At 43.3% G+C, this 26,890-nt stretch overlaps 2 protein-coding genes across 8 annotated transcripts in view; one reads left to right on the plus strand and one right to left on the minus strand.

The window, feature by feature from the left end:
• Positions 1–22,286, plus strand: part of LOC102922707 (testis expressed protein 56) — a 31,213-nt gene extending 8,927 nt beyond the window's left edge. Inside the window, exons 3-6 of one of the 2 annotated variants that reach the window (XM_042278346.2) lie at positions 5,485–5,707; positions 7,743–7,840; positions 13,779–13,877; positions 21,815–22,286. In XM_042278346.2, the coding sequence (XP_042134280.1) occupies positions 5,485–5,707; positions 7,743–7,754 (235 nt within the window). In that variant the 3' untranslated portion in view covers positions 7,755–7,840; positions 13,779–13,877; positions 21,815–22,286. The remainder of the gene's footprint in view (positions 1–5,484; positions 5,708–7,742; positions 7,841–13,778; positions 13,878–21,814) is intronic. The other variant, XM_042278345.2, reaches the window with a different exon arrangement.
• Positions 8,867–26,502, minus strand: LOC143273458 (enoyl-CoA delta isomerase 2-like). 6 transcript variants are annotated; one of them, XM_076573170.1, is made up of 10 exons: positions 26,346–26,476; positions 24,262–24,333; positions 22,507–22,584; positions 22,014–22,202; positions 19,796–19,865; positions 17,457–17,556; positions 16,164–16,284; positions 11,981–12,070; positions 10,190–10,333; positions 8,867–9,179 (listed from the first exon to the last, which is right to left on the minus strand). In XM_076573170.1, the coding sequence occupies exons 3-10, from the start codon at positions 22,561–22,563 to the stop codon at positions 9,024–9,026; spliced, it is 927 nt and encodes a 308-aa protein (XP_076429285.1). In that variant the 5' UTR covers positions 22,564–22,584; positions 24,262–24,333; positions 26,346–26,476; the 3' UTR covers positions 8,867–9,023. The 6 variants fall into 6 exon arrangements, with proteins under 6 accessions (XP_076429285.1, XP_076429286.1, XP_076429284.1 ...); XM_076573171.1 differs by lacking the exon at positions 26,346–26,476 and adding an exon at positions 26,179–26,330; XM_076573169.1 differs by lacking the exon at positions 24,262–24,333 and having other exon boundaries at positions 26,346–26,502.
• Positions 26,503–26,890: the final 388 nt, after the last annotated feature.

Genomic DNA, 26,890 nt, shown 5'->3' on the forward strand with positions numbered 1-26,890 from the left:
GGCAAATGTTGGAAGGGCAAGTATGGAAGAGAGGGAGAGAGCAAGCAGGGTGGGTAGTCTTTCTTTGAAACAAGCTCCTATTTGTGTGTGTGTTCCTGTGTGTGGCTTACATTTAATATAGAGTCTCTCATAAACCTGTAACTCACTACATTAACTAGACCGGCTGGCCAGTGAGTCCAGGGACCTGTCTCCACCTCCCCAGCACTGGGATTATACATGTTTGCTACACTCAGCTTTTATGTGGGTGCTAGGGATTGAACTTGGGTCTCCATGCTTGCACAGCAAAGGCTTTATGATGGAGACATCTTCCCAACCTGTAATGAAACTAATTTCATCCTGTTAGAATGAGAGTTAACATAGTCCCACCAGATGGTTATTCATCCCTCTTATTGAAGCCCCCACCACCATGGCATGGAGAATCAAGGCTCTAATTTATGAATTTCTGGGGAACACAGTCAAGCCATAGCACACAGCGATGATTGTCACGGGGTCAGATGCTACATCACATTGGCTTTTGACAAAAATTCTTCCATTCTGTTCTGTAAATAAATCAGTAGTTCCCAAAGCCATATCATGCTGAAAAACAGATTTTCCAAGCATCTAGAGTCACAGATGGTGGTGTATTATCCCTGTTGGAGAACTTGGCAGGATGCCAGACCCCACTTTTTATAATATTATAAATCCTTTCTGGAAACTGCATGCAAATTATAATTGTAAACTGCATTCATTGGCTCAATATATCATATTCATGGGCTCTGGGGCTCATTTTTCTTTTTCTGTTGGGAAGTGTGGCAAAGCAGTCTTGAACAGAAGATGGCTGAATGATCCACACAGGGACTTTAGTATAGATTCCGAAGTATTTTTTTTTTATTTTATTAAAACAACACAGTAATAAGCAGAGACAGGAGCCTGGTAGCAGTCAGTAGGATTGATTCTGCTCCGCCTCTGCTGTAGACATTTGTAGTTAAACTTCCATGCCCAGAAAGGCCGTGGGCACCCCATCCACATGTCATATTTACTGTGTTGTACTGTAAGGACATGATTGTTTTCCACACCAATCTATGCTCTCTACCTGGTTGCTGGGTGGGCATTCAAGAAAAGTATTTATGTTTTTACTACAAATGGACTCAAGACAAATAAAAAATGAAAGTGATGAAGTGTAGTCAAATGAAAGGCTCCCATGTCTCTTTACTTCTCTTTTTCAGTGGTTATCCCTCCAAATGAGGCAGGACCCGTAGGCCACTCAGAGCAGTGAAAGCTCTTGGCAGAACCCCGGGTCCAGGAGAGTGTCTTCCAACAACTCTGCTGATATAGTAGAGCCAGGATTAGGGTCAAACCTGAACAGGTTGCATTTACCATCTACTCCATTCATCAATGTTGATTCATCAAGGTCCCCGAGTTCGTCGACACAGAGACCTCACTTTCAGGCTACCTGCTGGTTATTAGTTATTTGAGATACAGTCTTACTATGCTGCCCAGGCTAGCCTCAAACTCCTGGCCTCAACAATGCTCCTTTCTCAGCATCCCAAGGGAGACTATAGGTACTGTAGCCAGGTTACGGGATGACTAAATACACACATCAGCTTGGCGGGTCCATGGTACCAGTCGTCTGAACACCTGTCCAGGTGTTGCTATGATGATATTTTTCAGATGAGATTTACATTTCGGTCAGTTGTCTCTGAGTAAAACAGATAGATGGCCTTCCGTCATCCAGTCAGTTTAAAACATGAATAGAAAAGGCGAAGATTCCATAAAGGGTGAGGAGTTCCAGCCTCGTTAACCTTTGGTTTCTTGACTGCAAGGCACACTCCCACTGGATTTTCTAGCATGCTCAATAACACCCCATGTCAGTCCCAATAATCTCACAAACCAATTCCATTCTCATTTATGGTCACTTGCTGCTAAACCCTCTGGATACATTCTGAGAAATGCAGTGGGTCGCAGGTAATCGATCTCGTTATTGTGCAAATACCACAGTTATACAAAGCTAGATGGTGTGTCAACCTCTGGATGTGGCCGCTTGATGCAATCAAAGAGATGGTAGCAAATGAATCACAGTCTGCATACAAGTGTCTACTACACACTCATGTTTATCATAGAATGATTCATAGTGGCCAGGGGCCCACCCATGGATGAAAGTGTGAAAGTGTGTTGAATATATACAATAGACTTTTACTCAGTTGTAAAGGTTGAAATTATGTTGTCTGCAGTTATGTAAATGGAACTGGGGATCATCATATTAAGCAATATAAGCCAGATGCCAAAACACATGAATTTTATGTTGTTTTGTTGCTGTGATAAAACATTCTGACAACAAGCAACTTGGAAAGGGAAGGGTTTATTTGACTTATACTTCCAGGTCATTATCAATCACTGAGTGAGGTCAGGCAGGAATTCAAGGCAGAAATCTAGAGACAAAAATTATAGAGATATGCAGCTTGCTGTTTTGATCTCTGGTTTGCTCCCTCTCAGGCTCATATTTAGGGATCATTCTTATAAAGACCAGGTCTATCAGCCTAAGGAATGATGCTGCCCACAGTGGCCTGTACCCTCCTACATCAATAATAAGACAACGACCCATAGGCATGCCCACAGGCCAGTCTGATCTAGGTGATTGAGGTTCTCTCTTCCCAGGTGATTCTAAGTTGTGTCAAGTTGAGTTGACAATAAAACTAACCAGCATACATATTTTCTTGTACATGTGAAATAGGCCAGGAAGAGGTGCAAAAGTAAAAGGGGGACTATAATGATTATAAAAGAATCTAAGGCAAGGGATTAAAAAAAAAAAAGACATATAGGAGGTGAATATTGCCAGGTGTGGTGGCGCACATCTTTATTCCCATTACTTGGGAGACAGAGACAGGTGAATCTCTGTGAGTTTGAGGACAGCTTGGTCTACATAGCAAGTTCCAGGGAAGTCAGGGTTACATAGTGAGAGCCTGTCTCAAAAGACAAAAAGAAAGTGAACATGATCAAAGTGATTATATGCTCATATGAAAATACCACAAAGTAGGTACTATACTTAGTATGCAATTAATTAAGCACCCTACCCAGAAAGACGTGGTAAACACAATATTATGAGGCTGCTACTGGTGTTACATAGCAGCAGATCTACAATAATGCTTTTTAGTAAGTAGAAGTACACTCCAGCATAATGATAATAGTATTGTAAATACATAAACTAACAACGTATCATTGTGAGATTTTATGTACTGCACATAATTTTTTGTGCTATGTATCACTGGTTACAGAGTAGGCTTGTTGACACCTTAACACAAACTCATGGTGCTTTTCATTACAACTTTAGAATGGTTAAAAAAAAAATCTCCACTAGTTTGGCCATTTGTCCCTGTGCTTTTTCCAATCATGGTCTCAGTAATTCTCGATCATACAATCCCTCCTCTTTCTCACCGATTGGACTCCCGGAGCTCCACCTGGGGCCTGGCCATGGATCTGCTTCCATCAGTCATTGGATGAGAGTTCTAGCATGACAATTAGGGTGTTTGGCCATCCAATCACAAGTGTAGGTCAGTTCGGGCTTTCTCTCGAACATTGCCAGTAGTCTTCTGGATAAGTGAGACAGTTGATTAACTTGAACTGTTTGGGAGGCCCCCAGGCAGTGGGACTGGGACCTGTCCTTAGTGTATGAGCTGGCTGTTTGGTACCTGGGGCCTGTGCAGGGACACTTTGCTCAGCCTGGGTGAAGGGAGGAGGGGACTGGACCTGCCTCGACTGACTCTACCAGGCCGAGCTGAATCCTCAGGGGAGTCCTTGCCCTGGGGAGATGGGAATGGGGGGTGGGTTAGGAAGAGGGCAGGGAGGGTGGGAGGAGGGAGGACAGGGGAATCCCTGGCTGATATGTAAAATTAAATTAAATCATAAAATAAAAAATTAATTAATTAAAAAAAAGTCTCACTAGGAACTTTTCAGCTCCATAGTGATCTAGCATCATTGTACCTGCAGTCCATGATGGACTGTTATTAATTAATGACTGTGTGTATGTATCCATGTACAGGTACTAGATACAGATATAGATGGATGCCATTCTCTATTTCTATAGGAAACCCTATCCCAGTCTATAAACTCAGCATTTGTATAATTACAACTGTGCTTAAGTGGAGTTAATTTTATAATCTAAGAAGAATGGTCTCACCATGGAAATTAATAGATTAAGCAGAATTGTCTAATGAGTGGGAACTGAGCATTGCTTAAATAAAGAAGGCAAGAATTTGTTCCCATGCTGTCTTTATCTCACTGTAAATAGTTCCCAGGTACGATGCTGGGATGAGGAGTAGCTAAAGCCCTGGTAGACTGTTACAGGAGTTGAGGTCTGGGTCATGTGTTCCTAAGTTCTTGGCTCACATAGATTTTATTCAGAGAAAAGCTATAGAATAGGTCAGAACACACTGCAAAGAAGCAGTACACACACACACACACACACACACACACACACACACACACACACACACACACACACAAAGAGCAACAGGCCCCGGGTGAAGAGTCAAGAGGAGGTGGGGAGACAGTTCGGTGCGACATGGCTAAGTAGCGGGTGTTGGGTCAAACTTCAGGAGCCTGATGCCACATAGTTTATTTTAGGCATATTTAAGCATAGCACAATATGGAAAAACATTTTCCAGGGATAATTATTGCAATCCTGTGTGCACAACAAAGCTTAAGCCATGACTGCCTAGAAACTCTTTGTAAAGCACAAATGAAGTCTTCCATAAAGGTAAGTTCTATAAACTGACTGAGACAATCAGGCTCAAGGTAAAAGTCTAGGGAGGCTCTGGTGTGGCCTAGGCCACAGGATGTCACAAGGGTCACCAGGCATTAGATATGTCAACTCCCAGCCTCTGGGCAGAAAACAGATCATACACATCTCCCTTTGAAAAGGCAACCCTGTGTGTTTGACATTCCTGGTTCCTGTAATAATTGTCCAGGGTTGAGATGTCTATGGTGGTGTCCCTGTTCAGATGTTTAGGCAGACACATTGGTGAAACTTCATGGGTGTATGTATCTTCTGACATTTTAAGGAGAGACAACCTCATAGCAAATTTCCTGATTCTCTGGTTCTTACAATCTTTCTGCCCCCTCTTCCGAAATGACCTTGAGCCTCAGGTGCAGGAGTTGTATTGTAGACGTATCCATTGGGACTGTGTCCCACAACACTGCATTTTTATCAGTTGTGATTTTCTGTAATGGTCTCCATCAGAAATATTCTAAAAAGCAAAATACTCCATGCCAATTTTGTGGGCTTCACATAGCTCATCAAAGGCCTTGCCAAGTTAGAAGGTTAGGCAGCTTACAGGTGCCTCACAAAACACCATACTAAAGAATGAGGATTGTAAAGCCAAGGAGGAACATTGCTTTTCCAGTGAAATGACCCACTGTCCCCTTGTTGTCCCGTCTTGTGTAGGTATGTGTTGGAGAAGTGACAATGAATATTCTTATTTGTTTTCCTCACATTTTTCTCCTTGTCAGGTGGGCAAAAAAGAACTTGCAACCCTCAGAGGACCTCAAGTCGGTGATGCAAAGACTGTCTGCACTAGGCCCAATTATCTCAGTCACTCCTTGTGGACGACAAAGTGCTGTCGTGGTGTACAAAGATACGACCTCGGCTTGCAAGGCTGTGAGTGCTTTTCAGAAAATATCCGCAGGCACGATGTTCCAGTGCTCATGGCAGCATCGATTCATGTCAAAAAGGGTAAGACTTTCTACTGCCAAAAACATGATTTAATTTTAAAATAATTTAAAAATGTTTTGAAATTATAATTACATAATTTCCCCCCTTTCCTCCATTCAATCCCTGCCTCACACTGCTCCTCATGTCTCTCAAATTTGTGACTTCTTTCTTTACTTGTTCTCTCTCTCTCTCTCTCTCTCTCTCTCTCTCTCAGTGTGTGTGTGTGTGTGTGTGTGTGTGTGTGTGTGTGTGTGTGAATGTATAAATACCACGTGCTCAGTCACATATGTTACCCCGTATGTGTATGATATCAGGGCTGACCACTTGATAACGGATAGCCAATTGGAAAGGGAGGACCATTTCTTCTCCCACTCTCAACACTCCCCAGCTCCCTATAGTCCTATCCAGGGATGAGGCTCCATAAGCTTTTCCCCTTCTACCTTAGCATGTCCATTGGTGTTCATGTCTCGTTTAGGCAGCCTGGCTGATGAGACTTCCTGGGTGTAGCCTCTCTGACAATTCTAGGAGGCACAGTCTCACAACAAACTTCCTTTTCTTCTGCCTTTTACAATCCTTCCACCCCCTCTTCTGCAACTCTCCCTGAGCTTGAAGTACAGGAATTGTTTTGTGGATGCTCATGTCCGCAATGGGGAGTATTACCTACTGAGTACCACATGACCTCTTGTTCTCTGCATTTTGATCAGTGGCGATTTTCTGTGGTGGTGTCTGTTGCAAAGACACCTTTCTTTGATGAGGGGTGAGAACTCCACATATCGATGAGTGTAAGGGTAAATATTTAGAATGTTCTCAGGAGTTATATTGGTTAGTAAGTTGGCCGTTGTAGGTTCATAGTCACCTTCAATGTCTATGACTGCACTAGCCCTGGGTAGATGGCTAGGTTTCCAGTACCAGGCATGTTTTTTTCTCTTGTTTGAATGGACCCTAAGTCCAATCAGAGAGCTGTTAATTACTGCCAGGTATCTCTACAACTACTGTACTTTTAGGGTTATCATGCCATGCCAGTCATTATTATGGTTCACAGGTATCACAGCTGGGTGGGAATACTGTTTGCTCACCTCTCTTGGAAGCTTTCATGGCACCTTTTGGTACCATGATAGCTGGTCCTCAAGGGAGGCAGCCTTCAGGTCACATGCAGCTTGCATCCTCTGTGCCCTGTGTCTGAAGTGCATGGTGTCTTCATCAATAGGGACTCACCCTCCACTTCTGGGAAACTACCGAGGGCAACCGCAATAGTGTATAATGTTTTGTGAGTCTCTTGGACATCTCAAAAGGAGGTTCCTCATGCTTGCTTTTGGGGGGTTTGTTAAATAGTTTATGACTCTTTGGTGGAGTATGCATTGCCAGCTCAATTGGGAAAATTTCATTTAAACTATGTATCTATACCTAGACTTACATGTATTATAGGTATTTTTAGGTAGCCACATAATAGTATGATTCCTTATGACTTTTTCAGACATCCTTTGTTATTTTACTCTTCTCTCCTTCTTTGGTATTTATTTTCCTCCCCCTCCCTAATTAAAGACTCCTGTCTTTTCATTCCCCTATTCAAATCACTTGTACCCTAATATGTTCCTATTGTTCCCCCAGTGGTCCCCTTTTACTCTCCTGGTTTCTATGGTTACTCTAGGCTGTATACTCACAGCTGAAGACTTGGAGCTAGGAACTACATATTAGAGAGAACATAAGATGTTTGTCTCTCTAGGTCTGTTTTTACCTCACTAAATGACCTTTTCTAGTTCCATTAATTTGTCTAAAAAGTTCATGGTTTCATTTTTTCCTTATGGATGAATAGTATTCCATAGTATGTGTGTACCACATTTTCATTATCCACTGCTAGTTAACAGATATTTAGATTGTTTTGTGACTTCAATGAGAAAGGCTCCCAAGGGCTCATATACTTGAATAACTGGTTCACATTTGGTAGAACTGTTTTGGAAGATTAGGAAGTGTGGCCTGGTTGGAGGATGGGCTTTGAGATTTCAAATGCCCATGACAGGTCCATTCTCTCTCTTCCCGCCACCTCTCCAACTTGCAGATCAAGATATAGCCTCTTAGCTACATCTACAGCGTACTGCCAGCCTGTCTGTTGTCATGCGACCCACCATGATGATCATTGACCCACCCTCTGAAACTGTAAGCAAGCCCCCAATTAAACTCTTTTGTAAGTTGTCCTAGTCATGGTGTCTCTTCCTAGTAACTGAAAAAGTAACTAAGACAAGTTGTTCCCATTTCCTAGACATTGTGAACAGAGCAGCCATAAACATGGCTGAGTATCTGTGGAGTAGGATGTTGAGTCCTTTGGGCATACACTGAGGAATGGTAAAGCTGAGTCATATGGTAGATTTATTTTTAGCCTTTTGAGGGCTCTCCACACTGATTTCCAGACTGTTTGAACTAGATTTATGAGGTCTCACTTGTCAATTGTTGACCTCAATTCCCGGGCAAATGGGGTCCTATTTAAACTGTCCTTTGCTACACTTATATCTTGTATGGCACGGCTTACATTTTCTTCTAGTGGTTTCAGTGTTTTGGGTCCCACATTTAAGTCTTTGGTCCATTTGGAGTTAGTTTTTGTGCAGAGTGATGGGTACAGGTCTAATTTCTTTCTTCTACAAGTGGACATTCAGTTTTTCCAGCACCGTTTGTTGAAGATGCTGTCTTTTCTCCAGAATATATTGTTGGCACCTTTTTCAAAGAATAGATGGCTAACATTATCTATCCTCATGTTTAGATCTTTGACTTTGTTCTATTGGCATACATGTTCTTTTTGTGCCGGCATCATATTGCTTTTATTCCTTTGGCTTTGTGATCTATTTTGAGGTCTGAAATAGTAATTCCTATAGCATTTCTCTTTTTGCTAAGGCTCATTTTAGCTATACTGAGTTGTGCCTCCATATGAATTTTAGAATAGTTTCTTTTCTAATTCTATGAATAATTAATGGGGATTTTGACTGGGATAACATTGAATCTATAAATGGATTTTGGTAGAATAGTCATTTTTAAAATATTAATTCTACCAATTCATGATCATAGGTTACCTTCCATTTTCTAGTGTTTTTCTCTTTTTCTTTGTTCAGACATTGAAAGTTTCCCATTGTAGAGGTCCATGACCTCCTTTGTTAGGTTTATTCCTAGATATCCTACAGAAACTCTTAAGGCTTGTTTTATGCAAGTTTTTATTTGTCATGACTGGAGCATTCCCATAACTGCTATGTTAGTAAAGAAAAAGACACAGTGAAGTGTGTGTAGTTCAAGGACCCCAAACCAGAATTGCAGCACATCCTTTCTCTGAGAGGTCTAACTGCTGTGGTGGTCTTCACAGCTTTGCTTTTCTGGACATGAAGTTCATGAGTGCATTTGAGGATTCTTCTGATGTCAGCCTTTCCTGGATCACAGCGCTCTCTTTAGCATTAGCAGCATGGAGATTTTGTTTCTCATTTTTTCTCATTAGCTCTTTGGAAATTTTCATCGCCTGATGAAATGAAACCAAGAATAAAAGTTATTCAAACAGGAATAATGTTACACTATTTTTGTTTGTTTGTTTCTTTGAGGCAGGGTCTCACTATTATGGCCTTGGCTGGTCTGGGACACACTATATAGACCAGGCTGGCTCCAAACTTACAGATATCCACCTTCCTCTGCTTCTTGAGTGCTGGGATAAAAGGAGTATACTACTATTCCTGGCTGTTTCTATTTTTAAACTTTTGTTATTTGTGTGTATGTGTGGTTTGTCTGCTTGTGGCTATGTACCATGTGCATGCAGTGCCTACAGTGGCCAGAAGAAGGCGCTGGATCCCCTGGGGACTGCGGTGAGCCACTATGTGGGTGCGAGAAATTAAGCCTGGGTTTGTTAGAATAGCAGCAAGTACTCTTGGCTGCTGAGCCGTGTCTCCAGCCCTCAAGATATACTCTACTATTGACTTCTTCTCCTTTAATGAACTGCTCCTGTTAAATCTTTCTCAGACGTGTATAATAGGACACAGTGCTCCCCAACCCTGAATGTGCAGGGATCAATATAGTGAGTGTGAGGCAGGTCTGTTTCTGTACATTTCCAAACAGCCCTAGATGCATACAAAGCTTCTGGTTCCAAGATCACACACTCACCAGCAAGGATGGAGGAGCAATCGGCCACCACATACACAAACAGAAGTGCTATAGAGTGAGGATACTAAATATAGCCAGCCTCCTCACCTCCCACCTGAATTCAAAGTCAAAGAGCTGGGTGTCTACTGGCATCCTCCTGGAGTTACCCCATGAAGGATCTCCTATTTGCCCTGTAGCACAGAAATGCAATGTCTATCTGCTAAGTTCTTTGTAAAAAAAATTACTATTCCCAACAGTAAAGTAACTTTTAATACAAAATCCAGAGGTGCTCAAAGCAACTGAACACATGCCTTGTCTTTTTAGGATGTGTCCTCCTAAGGCACATTTCCCCCTTGGGAAATGATTTCCATGTCCCCACAGTGAAAAACAAATACTAACGTTTGGCGGGAGCTTCGCATAGGCTTTCAGCCTGGTCCAGACTTCGTTTTCAAAGGTGCTTTCTGGAAAAACTTCAGTGACAAGGCCTTGAGCCCAAGCCTCTCTTGCTGTGAGCTTCTTGCCAAAGACAAGCATCTCAGTTGCCTGCAATGCAAAGCAAGATGTGACCCTAGCTTACTAAAGCAGGGCTTCAGTTGACTTTGGGACAGTCAGCCTCGGGGAGACACAGATGCACTCATGGCTCTTAAGGTCGCCTGTCTCTCACAGACCAGGGAAGCTGATGGCCTTGCTGGGCGAGGGCGTTCAAACAGCTGAGGCCATAACTGGTTCTGTCTTATGAGGGGCTGGAAGGCCAGCTGCTATTGTGAGGGTCTGCCTTGGAGAGGCAAGAATGGGAATCCCAGGGTAGAAATGACTTGAACCCCTGGTAACTGTGGTTTCCTGTTTGTATGTAAATGATAACAAGGTGGGGGGGGGCATCGAAAAACTATGGCCATAGGGTCAACCTTTTGAAACATTCAAAATTTCCTTGTCTGTCTGGTTGCCCTAGGGACGAGCTCTGAGTGTCTTCCTTTTCTGCACAGATACTCAAGTTACTTTCATGTGACTGAAGGGACACAGGAAGGACTTATATTGCATTTCTATAAAAACTGAGGGTAATGAGCAAATGTTTGCTCTACCCTTGCAATTTCTCTTTTAGAAAAGTAAATACATTCTAAACAATCACAGTCTGAAGAGCGGCTTCTGCTCAACTTTTCAGAGCTTAACTGATTAATAAGTTGGGCTCTGTGACGACAGCGTGATGAGGTTCAGGAAGTGTATGTCAGTGCTGGAGACATAGCTCAGCCGTTAACAGCAGTGGCTGCTCTTGAAAAGGATCCGGGTTAGACTCCCAGAACCCATATGGTGGCTCACACCATACCGAATTCTAGTTCCAGGAGATCCAATATTGTCTTCTAGCCTCTGTGGGCCATGCATGAAGCAGTGCACAGGCATATACATAGGCAAAGCACTCATAGACATGACATTAGAAATAAATCTTAAAAATGTAATGTATGGATATACATTGTACATGTGTGCACATGGGGGGCAATTACAAAAAAAGTCTAATAGTCAGCAAGGCAGTATCTCCCCCCATACACTTGGAGAGGGCAACCAATGCCTGCTAAGCCCTTCCTCGGTCCCCCGTCTCCAGTCTTGTCTCAGTGTCCTTGGAGCCACTCCTTGAAGGACAGACAACTGGGTTCACACAAACACAGAGCTAACCCTGAGCAGCCCGCAGGCCACCTTGGGAGTCTCAGCACACGGCAGAACAACTGGCAGAAGACAGCTCTGACTGGGAGTCACGGGGACTATGACTTCATGGGGCTGCCAAGAGCCGGCAACTTCTGCCACTTCACATGGCCCCAAAGAGAGGATGTCACCATGTCATCTCAGGGGATGCTGCTCATTCACACAGTTAGGTGGCTCTGAGCCGATCGCATCTGTAAAGGCTTCCTAGTCTTGGGCCTTCATGGAATGTCACACGGCTGTGGAGGACAAGGTCTTGTGCAGCCACCAGTGCTCCAGCTCTAGGCCACCAGGTGTCAGACTCTGTCCCTGCATTAGGAACTGCAGAGAAAATATCCTGACCCCTGCCTTACATCAGCTCTCCCCTTACCCGGGTTCCTCCATGTTGCTGAGCAAATAGTCACCCTGCAGGCTTTGCCCAAGGGAAAAAAGACAGAGTACAGGATTGCCTTGGCAACAAAGATGACAGACACACTACACTTTAAGTTTTTTCCAAGTTACCTTTGCTGAACCCATTATCTTTGGGAAAGTGTAGGAGGAGCATCCTTCTGGGCTGTGGCCGAGGTGGCTGAACGGAGTATGAAATGTTGCCTGGTTGGGATGGGGAAAAAAAAGAAAAGCATTTTTGAGTTACTATTTTAACTCTCTCTCTCTCTCTCTCTCTCTCTCTCTCTCTCTCTCTCTCTCTCTCTCTCTCTCTGTGTGTGTTTCAGATAGTCTTGCTATGTAGCTCAGGCTGGCCTAGATCTCACTATTTATTCTTACCTTAGCCTCTTAAGTACTAAAATGACAGATATGTATTACTATGTCCATCTCACTGTTCTTTTTTTTTACCCTTCATTTTATTTTTATTTATGTTCATGGCTGTTTTGCCTGCATGTACGTCTGTGCACCACATATATGTAGTGACCATGGAGGCAAATGGTGTCATATTCCCTGTGACTGGAGTTATAGATAGTTGTGAGGTACCATGTGAGTGTTAAGAATCGAACCTAGATCCTCTAGAAGAACAGCCAATACTCTTATCTGTGGTAGTTCACTATTGTGAATGAAGATATTTAAACTAGTATTATGTGTTATTCTATACATATACAATTCACTTATAGTGTGTTATCAATGGATTTTTTTAAAATAGAAAATTATATAGCCATCATCAACTCCAATACATACCTATGATCCTCAAAGTTCCCTTATGGTCCCTGTGGGTAATCCCTTCCTTCTGTCACCCCTGTGCATCACTATCTGCTCTCTGTCCCTGGTGTCTTGCCTCTTTTAGAACATCACACACATGGAATCCTAGATATACAATGCTGCTCCCCATCACTTAGTGTCAGGTTTGGGAGTCACCCATGCACTGCATACTGGTAGCATCTTTCTTGTATTGTTTCTGTCCTCTTCTCTCTCTCTCTCTCTCTCTCTCTCTCTCTCTCTCTCTCTCTCTCTCTCTCTCTCTCTGTATGAAGACCAGAGGACAGTTGGTTGGAGTTGGTTTTCTCCCTCACCCAGGTTTTGAACTTAGGTCATCATACTCAGCGACAAACGCCTTCGCTTGATAAGCTGTTTTGCCCGCTCCTCAGAGCTTGCTCGCTCTCTCTCTCTCTCTCTCTCTCTCTCTCTCTCTCTCTCTCTCTCTCTCTCTCTCTCTCTCTGTATGAAGACCAGAGGACAGTTGGTTGGAGTTGGTTTTCTCCCTCACCCAGGTTTTGAACTTAGGCCATCATACTCAGCGACAAACGCCTTCGCTTGATAAGCTGTTTTGCCCGCTCCTCAGAGCTCTCTCTCTCTCTCTCTCTCTCTCTCTCTCTCTCTCTCTCTCTCTCTCTCTCTCCCTCTCTCTCTCTCTCTAATACTCTCTCATGGTTTGAAGAGCCATTATGTTTCATTTCTTGTGTGTTATTTATTTCTCCTCACTGCCAATTTTTACACTAGATTCTTGATCAATTTATAAGTATGCTCGTATGTTCATTTTTTTCTATACTTAAGAAAAAATTTTTGTGAGACAGGGTCTTACTCTATAACTCAGATAGGCTGGCCTTGAACTCATGATAATCTTCCTACCTCAGCTTTCCAAGTGCTGGGATTATAGGTATAAGCCATCACACTCATCTATTTATATATGTTTTGATGAATAATAAATACTTATAAAGAGAATCACTGATATAAGTAGACAAATGCTTAATTTCCAATAGTAAGACATAGTAGTTATACTGAAGCATATTTGTGAGAATATATGATATATGCCGCATATAAATAAAAACATAAAATACTCTCATTAATGTCACATTTCTTTTCATCCCAGAGACCTTGGACAAGAAAACGTCCTTTAAGAATATAATCAGTCAACATAGCTTCAAGAATATAATCAGAAAAGCAGCCACAATTAAGGAACCATAAACAGGTACATACAAACTTGGCAAGGAGCAGTTATTACATTGCTCATTTCCAGAGATGGAATGGTGGATGCAGTTAAGGGTTGAGGGTCTAGCAATGGAAAGGCTTTGGGACAGTCCCTTACCCTCCCTATGACAGTTTCCTCTATCTGTAAACCTAGTATGACCTCAAAGGACTGCTGTGTGTATTGTGTGAAATGTGTATATGTATAATGTGTACTAACAGAGTACCAGCACACTGTTAGCATGCAAACATTTATTTGAACAAATTTAAAATTCACATGAAAATGGTGCATTTGCTGACAGAGATGCTACTAGCATTTTTAGTCACTAGTATTTAAGACCGGTATCCATCACAGACCACAGCACAGTGATGGGTGTTTTAATAGGGTTGAATGTGAGCCCCTGGTTTAATACAGTATTTGTTTATGAAGTCAATAAAAACCCAGGGAATCTCTTCTGTGGCTCACCAGGAAACTTTGGCACCTCCTAAGGAGAAGACACCAGATTAACCTGCTACTGGCCTATAATTCTGGGGTAATCCCTAAGTAGCTGTCATCACATCTGTGTTTACAATAACAAACTCAGAAACAGCCTAGGTTTCAGCAGCCAGGGACTGGTGAGATTTGCTAAGTTATAGAAACCAAATGCTGGCACTGGTTTCCATCTGAGTGATTTTTTTCCCCAAATAATAAATTTCACAATATGTATTTAAGGCTAGACATGTTACTATGAGATACATATAGTCAAACAGTTGCTTTAACTTAACTCACATAGTCACACCCCAGCCAGGGGCAGCTATAATACATCTACTCAGTTGGCAAACTTTCTGGGTGTAGCCCACTATTATTAACTATAATCTATATAGTGTACATTAGATCCTTTAGCCCTATGTATCTGCTACATAACCCTTCAGTCACATCACCCCACCCAACAAAATGGTTCCTTCCTTGTTCCTTTTCTTCCTCCTTTCCTCCTTCCCTCCTTCCTCCCCTCCCTCCCTCCCTCCTTCCCTCCTGATGTTGCTGGGGAGCCAATGCAGAGCCTTGCTCACATTAGGTAATAAATGCTCTATTACTGATCACAACCTTACTCTCAGTTTTAAAAACTTAAATCTTCTTCTTTGTATTTTGCATCTGATCAAGTTATTTCATTTTTGGCCACCACAGAGAGACATTGCAGTAAGAATAAAAATTAAAAGTATTAAATACAGTGGTGAACACAAGTCTGAACCATGTTGTGGACTCAAGACTGCTAGAGGCTTTAGTTTTCTAGTATGCAATGGAGGGAGGGTAGTGAGTGATCACAGTCGCTTCTCATTTTTGAAGCCTAAATACTAGACTCCCTGAACTAAGAAAAGAGGATCAAACAACCTCCACAGAGGTTACCACCTCTCCTTCAAGTTTTCAATCATGTCCTGAGCATTTGGAGGTATTATTGAAAGTAAAAATTAAATAAATATTAAACTCTGGTTAAAATACAGAACCACCAGAGTTGGGGTAATGTTTACAATAATGCATATGTTTAAGAAAATCAATGAACCATCAAGGAAAAACATAATCTGTCAAGTGAGACTAAGTCTTTATGAACGATCTAAACCACTGCATCCTACCACTGTCTTGGCTTGCTTTCTGTTGCTGTGATAAGACACTGACTGACCAGAAGCCACATGGAGAGAAGGGATTGCGTGGCTTACAGGTTACAGTCCATTCTTGAGGGAAGCTGAGGCAGGCACCTCGGGGGAACAGTGCTGGCTGGCTGGCTCACTATGACTTGCTTGGCCTGCTTTCTAATACAACCCAGAGCCACATTTGATGGGTGGCACCATCTATAGCGGCCTGATACCTCCCACTTCAATCCTTAATCAAGAAAATACCCTGTAAGGGCTGGAGAGATGGCTCAGGGGTTAAGAGCACTGACTGTTCTTCCAGAGGTCTTGTGTTCAATTCCCAGCACCACATGGTGGCTCACAACCATCTATAAAGAGATCTGGTGCCCTCTTCTGGCCTGCAAGCATACAAGCAGACAGAAAACTGTATACATAATAAATAAAATAAATCTTTAAAAAAAAGAAAAAGAAGAAGAAAAGAAAATACCCTGTAGACAAGCCCACAGAACAATCCGATGGAGGCAATTCCCCAGTTGTTTCCCTCTTTTCACGTGACTCCAGTTTGTGTCAAGTTGATAAAAACTCACGAGCACAACCATTAACTCATTAGCCCATAATATGTTTAGTTCTAGTCACTATAAAGGAGAATCACAGGAGCTTACTGATTAGCCGAGAATAGACTTACCTTGTCAGATGCATAGACAGCATCAAACAGTCCCAGAAGGGTGACAGCAATTCCTATAGCTGGGCCGTTTACTACTGCAACCAGAGGCTTGGGAAAGTCTATAAAACAGCTTACAAATTCCCTACAGAAGTGGAAACAGGAAAGCATTACACATTTCAAAGTAGCACTACCTGACCATGGAAAGGATTATATAAATTAAAGCTGACACCACCCTAAAGGGTCACCTTCCCAGACTAAACCAAGGTCCTTGTATATGGGGCCTAATGGAAGGTCAGACCAGGACTTCTACAAGCTGAGCCTGATTCACACTCTTTTCTGAGCAGTGAGTTCAGGAGTGTGGGCCAGCTGTGACCTGAGAGACCATGGTGGGGGACTACGTGCGTGACTGCATATCACAGCACAGGGGGACGGAGAGACTCGGCAGAACTGGGATAGGAAGCCGAAGCCTCAAACCTCCTTCAGCCTTTCAAGACTACTTCCCGCGAACAGCCAGCACTCACAGCCACTGTCTATTCACCCCGCTGCATGAGACTCCCTCTGCCTCTTTCTCACCTTACACTTTCCAGTCAACCTCATGTAGAGGGCAGGAGGGGGATCTGACAGGGAATCACAAGTAAGTGCATCAACACAGACAAGTGGGCATTTTACAGATGTGTTAAGAATGAACCCTCTTAGCCGGGCGGTGGTGGTGCACGCCTTTAATCCCAGCACTCGGGAGGCAGAGCCAGGCGGATCTCTGTGAGTTCGAGGCCAGCCTGGGCTACCAAGTGAGTTCCAGGACAGGCGCAAAGCTACACAGAGAAACCCTGTCTCGAAAAACCAAAAAAAAAAAAAAAAAAAAAAAAAAAAAAAAACCAAAAAAAAAAAATGAACCCACTTGGGAGGATGAGGAAATGACTCATCATTTAAAACATCTGTAAATCAAGTATGAGAACTGGAGTGACGTTGGGATCCCCAGAACCCGCACAAGTGCTGGATGGGTGTGGAGGCCTGCTTGTAATTCTGGCCCCAGAAGGTAGAGGTGGGAACCTAGAGCAAGCTGGCTAGCAAGACTAGTCATGTGAGTGAGCTCTGTATTTTGAGAGAATGTGTCTAAATAAATAGGAAAAGCAACCAAAGATGATTCCGATTCCAATGTCTACCTAGGACTCAGCATCCATATACATATACATACCCACAAACACCTGGGCCTACACACATGCAAAACATGTATACTAACAAGCACACCATGAACACATATGGGAAAGTGGGGAAAAAATGAATCCCTTGGGATCAGACACATGTCACTCTTACCTCAGTGCCATAGCAGTCTTTATAGCTACCTCCTGTATTTCACCGGTGGCATTAATCAAGTTAGTGAGGTCATTCCCACTGCAGTAGTAGTCACCAGTTCCTGTGAACAGTCAATCAACAGAGCCATGGTTCCTCCATGTATCTACTCATTCCAGGGCTGCTGTGTATCTGCTGTGTGCAGAGCTCAGCCAGGCACTAGTAGAACACTGGGGAGCCTCATTTATACACTAGGGACTAGCAAGACATGGGTGTTAAAGAACATAACTAAATGCAGATGGTGTGACTACAACGTGACAGATGGACATGTGGTCTGACTACAGAACAGGGTTGGTCTATTGGGGTGTTTAGGGTGGAGCTCACTCAGGAAGGGACAGCTGGACTGAGAGCTGAAGAGCAGGCAAGACTAGCAGAGATGCAACAGGACAAATGAGGTTCTGTGTCTGAGGTCTCCAGGGTCTGTACAACTGTTAGACTGTAAGAAGAAACCCCAGGGCTGAAGCAGAGAAAGGACAGGGTGCAGGGGAAGCTGGTATAGTCAAGATGAGAAGCCAGACTGTGTGGGACTGTCTAGATTACAATAAGAACCATTGTCTCTATGTGAAGAGCCACTGAAGGTATGTGTTTATTAAAGTATAGTTTGCCTACAATGAAACAGTTACTTCTTTTTTTTTATTTTATAAAGTTCTTTTTTTTTAAATTTTATTCTTTTTTTTTTTATTATTATGTATAGTGTTCTGCCTGCACATATGTCTGTAGGCCAGAAGAGGGCACCAGATCTCATTACAGATGGTTGTGAGCCACCATGTGATTGCTGGGAATTGAACTCAGGACCTCTGGAAGAACAGCCAGTGCTCTTAACCGCTGAGCCATCTCACCAGCCCGAAACAGTTACTTCTTAATGAGTTTTGTTTTGAGACAGGATTTGAAGTAGCCCAGGTTGGCCTCAAAAATCCCCATGTAGCTGAGGATGACCCTGAGCTGCTGATTTCCTGCCCCTACCCATTGATTGTCAGTATTGAAGTCCTGTGTCACAATGTCCATGCTGGGGATCAAACTCAGGGCTTCCTGAATGATAGGCAAGCACTCTATCTCAGGCTACTTCCCTAGTACCCTTAAATAGTTTTGATAACTGTAAATACAGGAGTGATCCCAGGTCAAAAGAAGACACAGTGTTTCCCCCTTATGTTCAGGGAATACATTCCAAGATGGTCCAAAAATCCCTGAAACATGGGGATGGTACCAGGCTCTACAATATGTATTGTGTTTTCTCCTTTCCACTTGATCCTCCATACCCTCAGGTTTTACATCTGTGGATTCAACCAACAGAAAATATTTGAGGAAAAAAAATCATCTGTACTGAATATTCACAGGTTTTTTTTCTCTCTTGTAACTGTTCATTCCTAAACAACGTAATGAATACTGACATAGCATCACTCTGTGTTAGGCATAATAAGACATCCAGAGGGGATTCAAGTTCCTTGAGATGTGTGGGCCTTCTATGCAAGTAGCATATGATTTTACATAGGGAACATGAGTGTGAAAAGCTCTATGTTGATGGGAGTCATGGAACTAATTCCCAGAGGATGCTGAGGGTGACTGTATGTACATACCTGTGACTAAGTTCAATATATAGATCAGGTAAGGTATTTACAGTAACAAACTTTAATAACAACATTGTACTATATAAGAGTTATTTAAAATATACTGTTATTTTTCTAGAAACTTTTACTTATTTCTAGACCAAAAGTGATGACATGTAACTGAAAGTTTGAGGGGCAAAACCACAGGAAGGAGCATTCAGTTAAGAGGGGCTACGGTACTGACACCTCAGAATGTTCCAGATGCTCTTTCTAGCTTGCCATCCCAGCTGACCTAACAAAGTTACTTTCAGACTCCATCAACAGAGTAGGACTTCTGTCCAATACTGTAGAACTCTCGAGTTGGACCAAACATCATGTACTCTTATTTTATTGATTTTTGCCAAATCTTGTTTTAAAGACTCCTCTACGTGTTTGTGTGTCAGACACTTTTTCTTTTCATTGTTGAGCAGACTCTGTGGATAGACAAAAGCTTTCTATTCATCCATTTTTGGTCTGCCGAGTTGTTTTCTGCCCTGACTCTTGTGACAGACACATAAACTTTACTGTACCAGTCAGGTTGGGACATACGATTGATCATGAGTAATTAATTATCAAAGAAATATTGTCTTATGTCCATGATATTATGGTATATTTATAAATTAGTCCACTTCTACTGGAAAAGACCTTCAAGCATTATCACTCAATTCCCTATATACTAAGAGATTCTCTAAACAGAAATTGTGTCTGCGAAAGTCTTACCTGTGAAAACAGTGATGGCTGAGTTATCAGTGCTGGCATTTTTAAGTGCAAGCATGATCTCTTGGTACATCTATGTGAATGAAAAGGCAGATTAAAAAAAAATGAAAATGAGATTTTGAAAGACTTCTCTCAACACAGTGCTAAGCATTCTATAAAGATTATATTTTGATACCAAAAAAGAGGCAGCCTGAGAGGATTTCTGCTCCTCTGACAACGGCTGGATGCACATGATGTACAGGTGCTGTGGCAGATGCACCAAATAGCCACTGTGTCCAAAAGTGAACAAGAGAGACACAGACCTGGAGCCACGCAGCTGGACAGCTACTGTGTCCAGCAGGGATGGAGTGGGGGAAGGGAAGAGATAGCACACAGCTTGCAGGAACTGTTGAGGTGGCTGCAGCAGGTGAGAGGGGAGGTGGATGAGAGAACTGTCCCTGAAACAGCATCTCAGCTGGGGCTTCAAGGAAGGAGAAGTGTCCTGCGCAGTCTGGGAAGCGTTAACTAACGCAGAGGCTGGATTTCTGAGACTCTGTGCTGGGATCCAAGGGCACTGGCCCTGAACATTTCTGAAAATCTTGCTGTAGTTTTAGTGTGTTTTCAAAACTGGTATAGATTTTACTTTAATAAGATTCAGTGTGGGTTAGAGTTATGAGGAGGGTGGGTATTTCTAAAGACACTGGAAAAATAGAAGCATGTACTTAATATGTGAATAATGATGTGACTGTTCCCCTCAAGGCAGGGGACAGGAAATAATTCCTGAGAATTACAGCAAGTGAGACATGGCAGCCAGGTGACTAGCTAGAGCCAGGGCCAGGAGAGAGATGGGTCAATTTAGATTCTCCTGCTTACCAGCTGTAAGAACTTACCAAGTGACTTCTCAACTTTCTCTCCTCTTTTGTTAAATAATGGTGATAAGGTCTTTGCAAACAAATAGAAATCTCTGTGCAGGAAGTCCCCCTAAAGGGAGATTACCCCCCCCCCAAAGTGTCTTCATGTTGCGGCCTTCTGTGCTTTTCTATGCTTGTGAAGCCTAATTTTGTACAAGAAGTGGGGAAAGAAGAGAAAATTTTATACAAAAAGAGGGAGTAGAGAGGGGAGGGGAAGGGAGAAGAGAGGAGGGGCAGGGAGGAGATGGAAGGGGTTGTCTTCAGCAGAGCAATAATAGCCGTATTTTAATGAACTGCTTCTCAGGACAATTTGAAATTTCTCCTAGAACTACATTGATAATAAGTTAATCACTTGAGCCCCTCCCCCTGACTATAGGGAGTTTATCAGATGCTTGGAAGTGAACTGGGGGTCAAGGCTGCCATCTGCAGTGTGGGACAGCATGCTCATTTGTAGCCTTAAGAATCTTAGGAAGTGTTGTTCATGTGCTTTCCAATGGATAAGGCACCTAATTCTGAGAACTTCCTGCATCTTTGCCCTGAGATACTTCTGTGTAGGCAGGGTAGTTATAGCCACACACTACAATATGCAAGAATCAGGATTTCCTGCACAGAGATTTATATTTGTTTGCAAGGACCTTATCACCATTATTTAACAAAATAGTCTGAGCAGGTTGAGAAGTCACTTGGTAAGTTCTTACAGCTGATAAGCAGGAGAATCTAAATTGACCCATCTCTCTCCTGGCCCTGGCTCTAGCTAGTCACCTGGCTGCCATGTCTCACTTGCTGTAATTCTCAGGAATTATTTCCTGTCCCCTGCCTTGAGGGGAACAGTCACATCATTATTCACATATTAAGTACATGCTTCTATTTTTCCAGTGTCTTTAGAAATACCCACCCTCCTCATAACTCTAACCCACACTGAATCTTATTAAAGTAAAATCTATACCAATTTTGAAAACACACTAAAACTACAGCAAGATTTTCAGAAATGTTCAGGGCCAGTGCCCTTGGATCCCAGCACAGAGTCTCAGAAATCCAGCCTCTGCGTTAGTTATCACTTCCCAGACTGTGCATCTCCTTTCAGTGCTGTTTCATTTAGACTGATTTAACTGTTTTCTGCTTCCATTCATAGCAAAGCTTCATAGTCTTCTGGATATGTAGAATCTACTGGAAACTCTCACCTTCTAAACAATTCCCAACTCCACTGAGTTAAGCAAACACTTTAATCCCCTTCCACAAAAATAGGAATAAGGCTGAAATTCTACAGTTGCGTAAGTGAAAGAAATAGAAGAAAAAGAAAAATGTGTCCGTGTCCTGGGCAGCAGCATCACCTGTAAAGTTATGGCATTCTTTTTGGTGGGTCGATTGAACACAATCTTCGTGATGCCATCTTCAGAGATCACCACAATGTCCTTAGACCCCTGGACTTTCTCATCAGCTCCATACTTTTCCTGGCTAGAAGCTTCAGATGAGGGACTCAGACTGGACACCAGATTCACATGGCTCTGCCTGGCAGTTTCCTGTGGATGACAAGACCTTCGGCTTTTAAAATAAGTAATTTGAGAAACATACTATGCTAATAAACACCACTTAGCAATAAAGAACAGAGCCTTTGATTCAATAGAGGTACATCACGATTTCAAAGATCGTGGGACAGGTGACCCATATGTATAATTCCAGCCACTGGGAGGCTGAGGCATGATTGTGGTGAGTACAGTGCCAATCTTGGCAACAATAATGAGAAAAAAAACTTCAAAAAACTGGATAGCCATTCACCAAGAAACTAAGCCTATTGTCTTGTCAGTAAGAATAAGTTAAGTTTACCTTCCATCTATCCTGCTTGGCATTATTGTCAACATCAAACTGAACTGGTTTAGGCATATTACAGGGTCTTTCTGTGGCCTGTAAAGAGCACAGGGATGATTAATATGCAATATGCGAGAGAAAGCTTTTGAGAGAGTGGCTCTCAAATCCCGAATTCAATGATTTAGCATTTGTTATCACACTTTTCACAGGAAGTGAAAACATTGAGCCAATTTTCCAAAGTCACAGAACATTTGGAAGTCCACACCGTATTCTAAAGTCCCATCTCTGGGGACAGAACCAGAATGTTAGTGATAAACTTCTGGGAACTAACTACTCAAAGGGTTGTGCAGCTGGTGTAGGCAGGGATGAGGTCTTCAGTTCCTGGTCTCCAGGAAGTTCATCTGAGGGTCATGCCAGTAAATAGAAAACTAATTTTGTTTGAGGGTAGGGGGAATGGGTATCCTGAGATGAATAAAATACCCTACACGCTCCTTCTCTGAAGTGATTTTTAAGCAATTTAAAAATTTTAAATTTTGTAATAGAGTGACTTAGGAAAGGACAGAGGGCTTGAAAGTCACAGGCAGTGGAGGCTCTGACTCCTACACACCAAGTCACTCAATGGAGTCAGCCATCTGGGGAGTTACAGGGAACCCAGTCCACAGTGTTGTCCTTCTCTTCCAACTGCTCCCACTTCTGACGTTGATTGCAAGGCTGGGCTAGGGTGTCCTGGAGCCTCACTTCAATAACCCATTAGAAAGATTCATGGCACCCCTGCAAGCTGAGCTATTCATGCTTATAATTCCTCACAGGGAAAGAATACAAAACAAATAAGCCAAGGGCAAAAGCTCAAAGGATAGTTCAGAGCAGAAGCCAATGTGACACTCCTGTTCTGTCCAGAAGAGTTAGGAAAGAGATTGCCCCAGACTGATGGGTACATGATAGTATGCACAGAGGCTTGCCAGCAAAGAAGCTCTCTACCAGTTCAGTGTCCAGTTTTTGCCAGGACTCTTTTTTTTTTTTTTAAGTTTTTTTTTCCATTTTACATACCAACCACAGTTCCCCCTTCCTCCCCTTCTCCAGCTTCCCTCTTCTCCCCCACCCCTAACCCCCATCCACTCCTCAGAGAGGGTAAGGCCTCCCATGGAGAGTCAGGAAAGTCTTTGCCAGGACTCTTTACAGGCAAACCTCCCTAACCTTAGGCCACCTGTGATGATATATTGTGTTCCCCCCAAATATTGTGCACCCTAATAAAGTTTATCTGAGGATCAGAGGAAAAACCCAGCCACTATAGTAAACATAGAGGTCCAGCAATGGTAGCACACGCCTTTAATCCTATCACTTGGGAGGCAGAGATCCATCTGGATCTCTGTGAGTTCAAGGCCACACTGGGAACAGAGCCAGTTGTGGTGGCACATGCCTTGAATTCCAACACTAGTTAATCACAAAGGTCTGGAGGTCTGTACAGACAGACAGGAAGTGATGTAGCTGGGCAGAGAGAGGAAATGAGATGGCAGAACAGAAAGGCACATAGGCATGGGTATAAAGGAAGTAGCTCTTTTTGGAGAACGAGGTGTCGGTGAGGTAAGGTTGTCTGTGGTTTGTCCTATTTCTCTGATCTCTCAGTTTTTCACCCCAATACCTGGCTCTGGGTTTTTCTTAATAAGACCATTTAAGATTCGTACTACAGCTACCCTGTACCCGAAAGCCACTGCCAGACACTCCAGACACACAAAGGTACAGGACAAACATGACAGGTCACGGGGTTAGGAATACCTCTCAGCAGCTGAGGGCAGAGGCTTTTTGGACAACTAAAATTCTTCACTGTACATACTCATGATAAATCATCTAGAAGATAATGAAACAATAACAGTAGTTCAGAGCAGTAGTTACACCAAGGATGTCTTTACCACTACAATTTAAAAGCTTTCTCAGTATCATTATAACAGTTTCCAAACATTCACAAAAGGATGAGTTACAATAGGCAATTAATCTAACTGAACACTTATTAAAATTTATATCATGTACTTTACCTATTTTCTTTCTTTTGTGATTATTACAAGAAATCTAAAACATCCCACATACCACTCTAATTCTGCCTTGAATATTTACTATGCATTTCTCAAAGCATATTTTATTATGTAACCAATGGCACCATTAACAATAACCAGGACCTCACTAGATAATAGTTGCTAAAACTCAGTCCAGATTCAAATTTCCCCAGTTTCCCAAAATATCTTTTCTGTGGATTTATTCAAATTGGAGGGAATCAAACAAGGACCAAACATCTGACTGTTATATCTTTTACATCTCTTTATTAGGAGAGATGCGCAGGGCTACTCTGTGCCTGAATGGTATTTCAAGGCCTAATCTTAATCCCAGCACTTGGGAGGCAGAGGCAGGTGGATCTTTGTGAGTTCGAGGCCAGCCTGGTCTACAGAGTGAGATCCAGGAAAGCTACACAGAGAAACCCTGTCTCGAAAAACCAAAACCAAAACCAAACAAAACAAAAAACAAAAACAAAGCCTGCATATACGCACACAAAGCCTGCATATAATGCACTCAAAAGTGGTCACCATGCAATCCAAACATTCAAGCTGCATGTTAAAAGGAGCTCAAAAATCTTAAAGCTATTTTTATTTTTATGTATATGAGTGTTTTGTTGGTATGTGTGTGCACCAGGGGCCTGCCTTGTGTCCACAGAGGTCTGGAACTGGATTTAGAGATGGTTGTGGAAGGAGATGTGGGTGCTGAGAGCCGCCTGGATCCTCTGAGAGAAGCAGCAAGTGCTCTGAACAGCTGAGCTGTCTCTCTAGCCCACTCAAAATGTCTGTAAGCAACATCAGATCTCAGGGGGACACTGCTTAGACAGTGTATACACAGAGTTTTAGTTTCACTTATTCTCCTTAGTCAAGAGTTTTACTTGGTTCATGGCATTTCAAAGTCTAGCTCTGACTAGCTGACTGGCTCTCATCGTTGGTCTGCCAAAGTGCACCTGAGCCACTGGGAACCTAGAGACCTGCAGGAGACGGCAAACAGTGGTTTCTTTTTGTTCCTCGCCCTTCATTGAAGCAGGATTGCTGATTTGTCCCAAACCCTACAGAGCAAAATGCCATGTTTATCTCTATTTCTTTCTGCTGTCCCAACAAGCTAGCTTCAAATGTTTCCTGAATAAAATCTGTCTACAGATTTTTTTTCCCCCTCCGAAAAAGAAAAATCTGACAAGGGCCATTTTTCAAGAAGAAAAGAAAGGGAGATTTCAAATGTTCAGGAAAGGCTCTTGCAAGCAACTTTCCACAGACTGGGAAACACTTATTCAAATGAAGGTAGGTTCTGCCTTTTGAGGAAGTCACTCATGGCACCTCTTCACTGCAAGCACCAGGTTCCAGGCTTTGCTCCTGATGAGCAGGTTCTCTGGGCTGTTACATATGGGTCGCTCTCTCCAGCCACTTCTCTCAGTATAGCGAACCGATTGATTGAAACCCACGCTGCTGATAACGGGCTGCAAGTGTGCGGCGGCACTCAGCTAACTAGCACTCTTGGATGTAGTGTCGCCTTAGCCAAGCCACTGAGCGCCCTAGGAAGCTCCGGGCTGGGCCTGCAGGCATGGGCGCCGCGGGGACCAGAGCTCACAAGACCAAAGCTCAGGTCTCATCCAGGCTTGCCGGACGGCCTGTGCATGTCCGTCCTTACCCTTCCGGATACGCGAGGTCACTCTTTAGAGCTCTCGTGCTGGGACACCTCCATAGGAGTATCCTGCTGTCCTGCTAGCCAGACCAGGTGACAGAGTGGACGGCTTCACGGGAGGGCGACAACCTCCGCTGGCAACTTTGGGCCAGAAGCTGAGGCTGCAAGCTTACCTCGGACACCAGCACCGCGCCGGTCTCCAGGTCACGGAAGCTAAAGGCAGCCTTGAAGGAACACTGAGCCCTGACACTTAAGAAAGGCTGGAACCGGTGGGACGGGCTGGGCAGGGGCGGATTCTGTACGTGTAACTAAGGGCTCAGGGAACAGAGCAAGGCGGAGCCAGTAAGTGAGGTCTGGGCTCAGATGGGGTTGGGGGCGTGGTCTGAGTTGGGTAAGAGCAGATTTCCGGAATGGGCGCTGGGCTGAATGTAAAGAAGCAGGACATCGAAGAGTGGAGGCAGGCGCTTGGCTCTGGCCAAGGAGGACCGGGCGCTTTGAGCAGGGAAGGGCCTAAGGGTGTAGGGTACTGTGGCCGAGATCTTGGAACTGGGTTCACAGAACAGGCCCCAGGGAATTAGATGCAGAAGGCAGGGTGCTGGGCTTTGGCGCAGGAGGCAGAGAACCTGGTGCTAGGTAGAGAGGGGAGGGCGCCGGGCGCAGGGGGTGCTGGGCTTGCTGGCGGGGTTCTAGGTGCAGGGGGCAGAGGGCAGGGAGCTTG

The sequence above is a fragment of the Peromyscus maniculatus genome, chromosome 5 (genome assembly GCF_049852395.1).
Source record: "Peromyscus maniculatus bairdii isolate BWxNUB_F1_BW_parent chromosome 5, HU_Pman_BW_mat_3.1, whole genome shotgun sequence".
Taxonomy (NCBI): Eukaryota; Metazoa; Chordata; class Mammalia; order Rodentia; family Cricetidae; genus Peromyscus; species Peromyscus maniculatus.

Bases quoted from the DNA above. Each gene is read 5' to 3' on its own strand.
- LOC143273458 (XM_076573169.1), bottom strand. From the start codon at position 22,563: ATGCCTAAACCAGTTCAGTTTGATGTTGACAATAATGCCAAGCAGGAT. The intron at 22,203-22,506 runs GTAAACTTAACT...TGTCATCCACAG, and splicing joins CCAAGCAGGATAGATGGAAG to GAAACTGCCAGGCAGAGCCA. The intron at 17,557-19,795 runs GTAAGACTTTCG...GACTGTTCACAG, and splicing joins AGCCATCACTGTTTTCACAG to GAACTGGTGACTACTACTGC.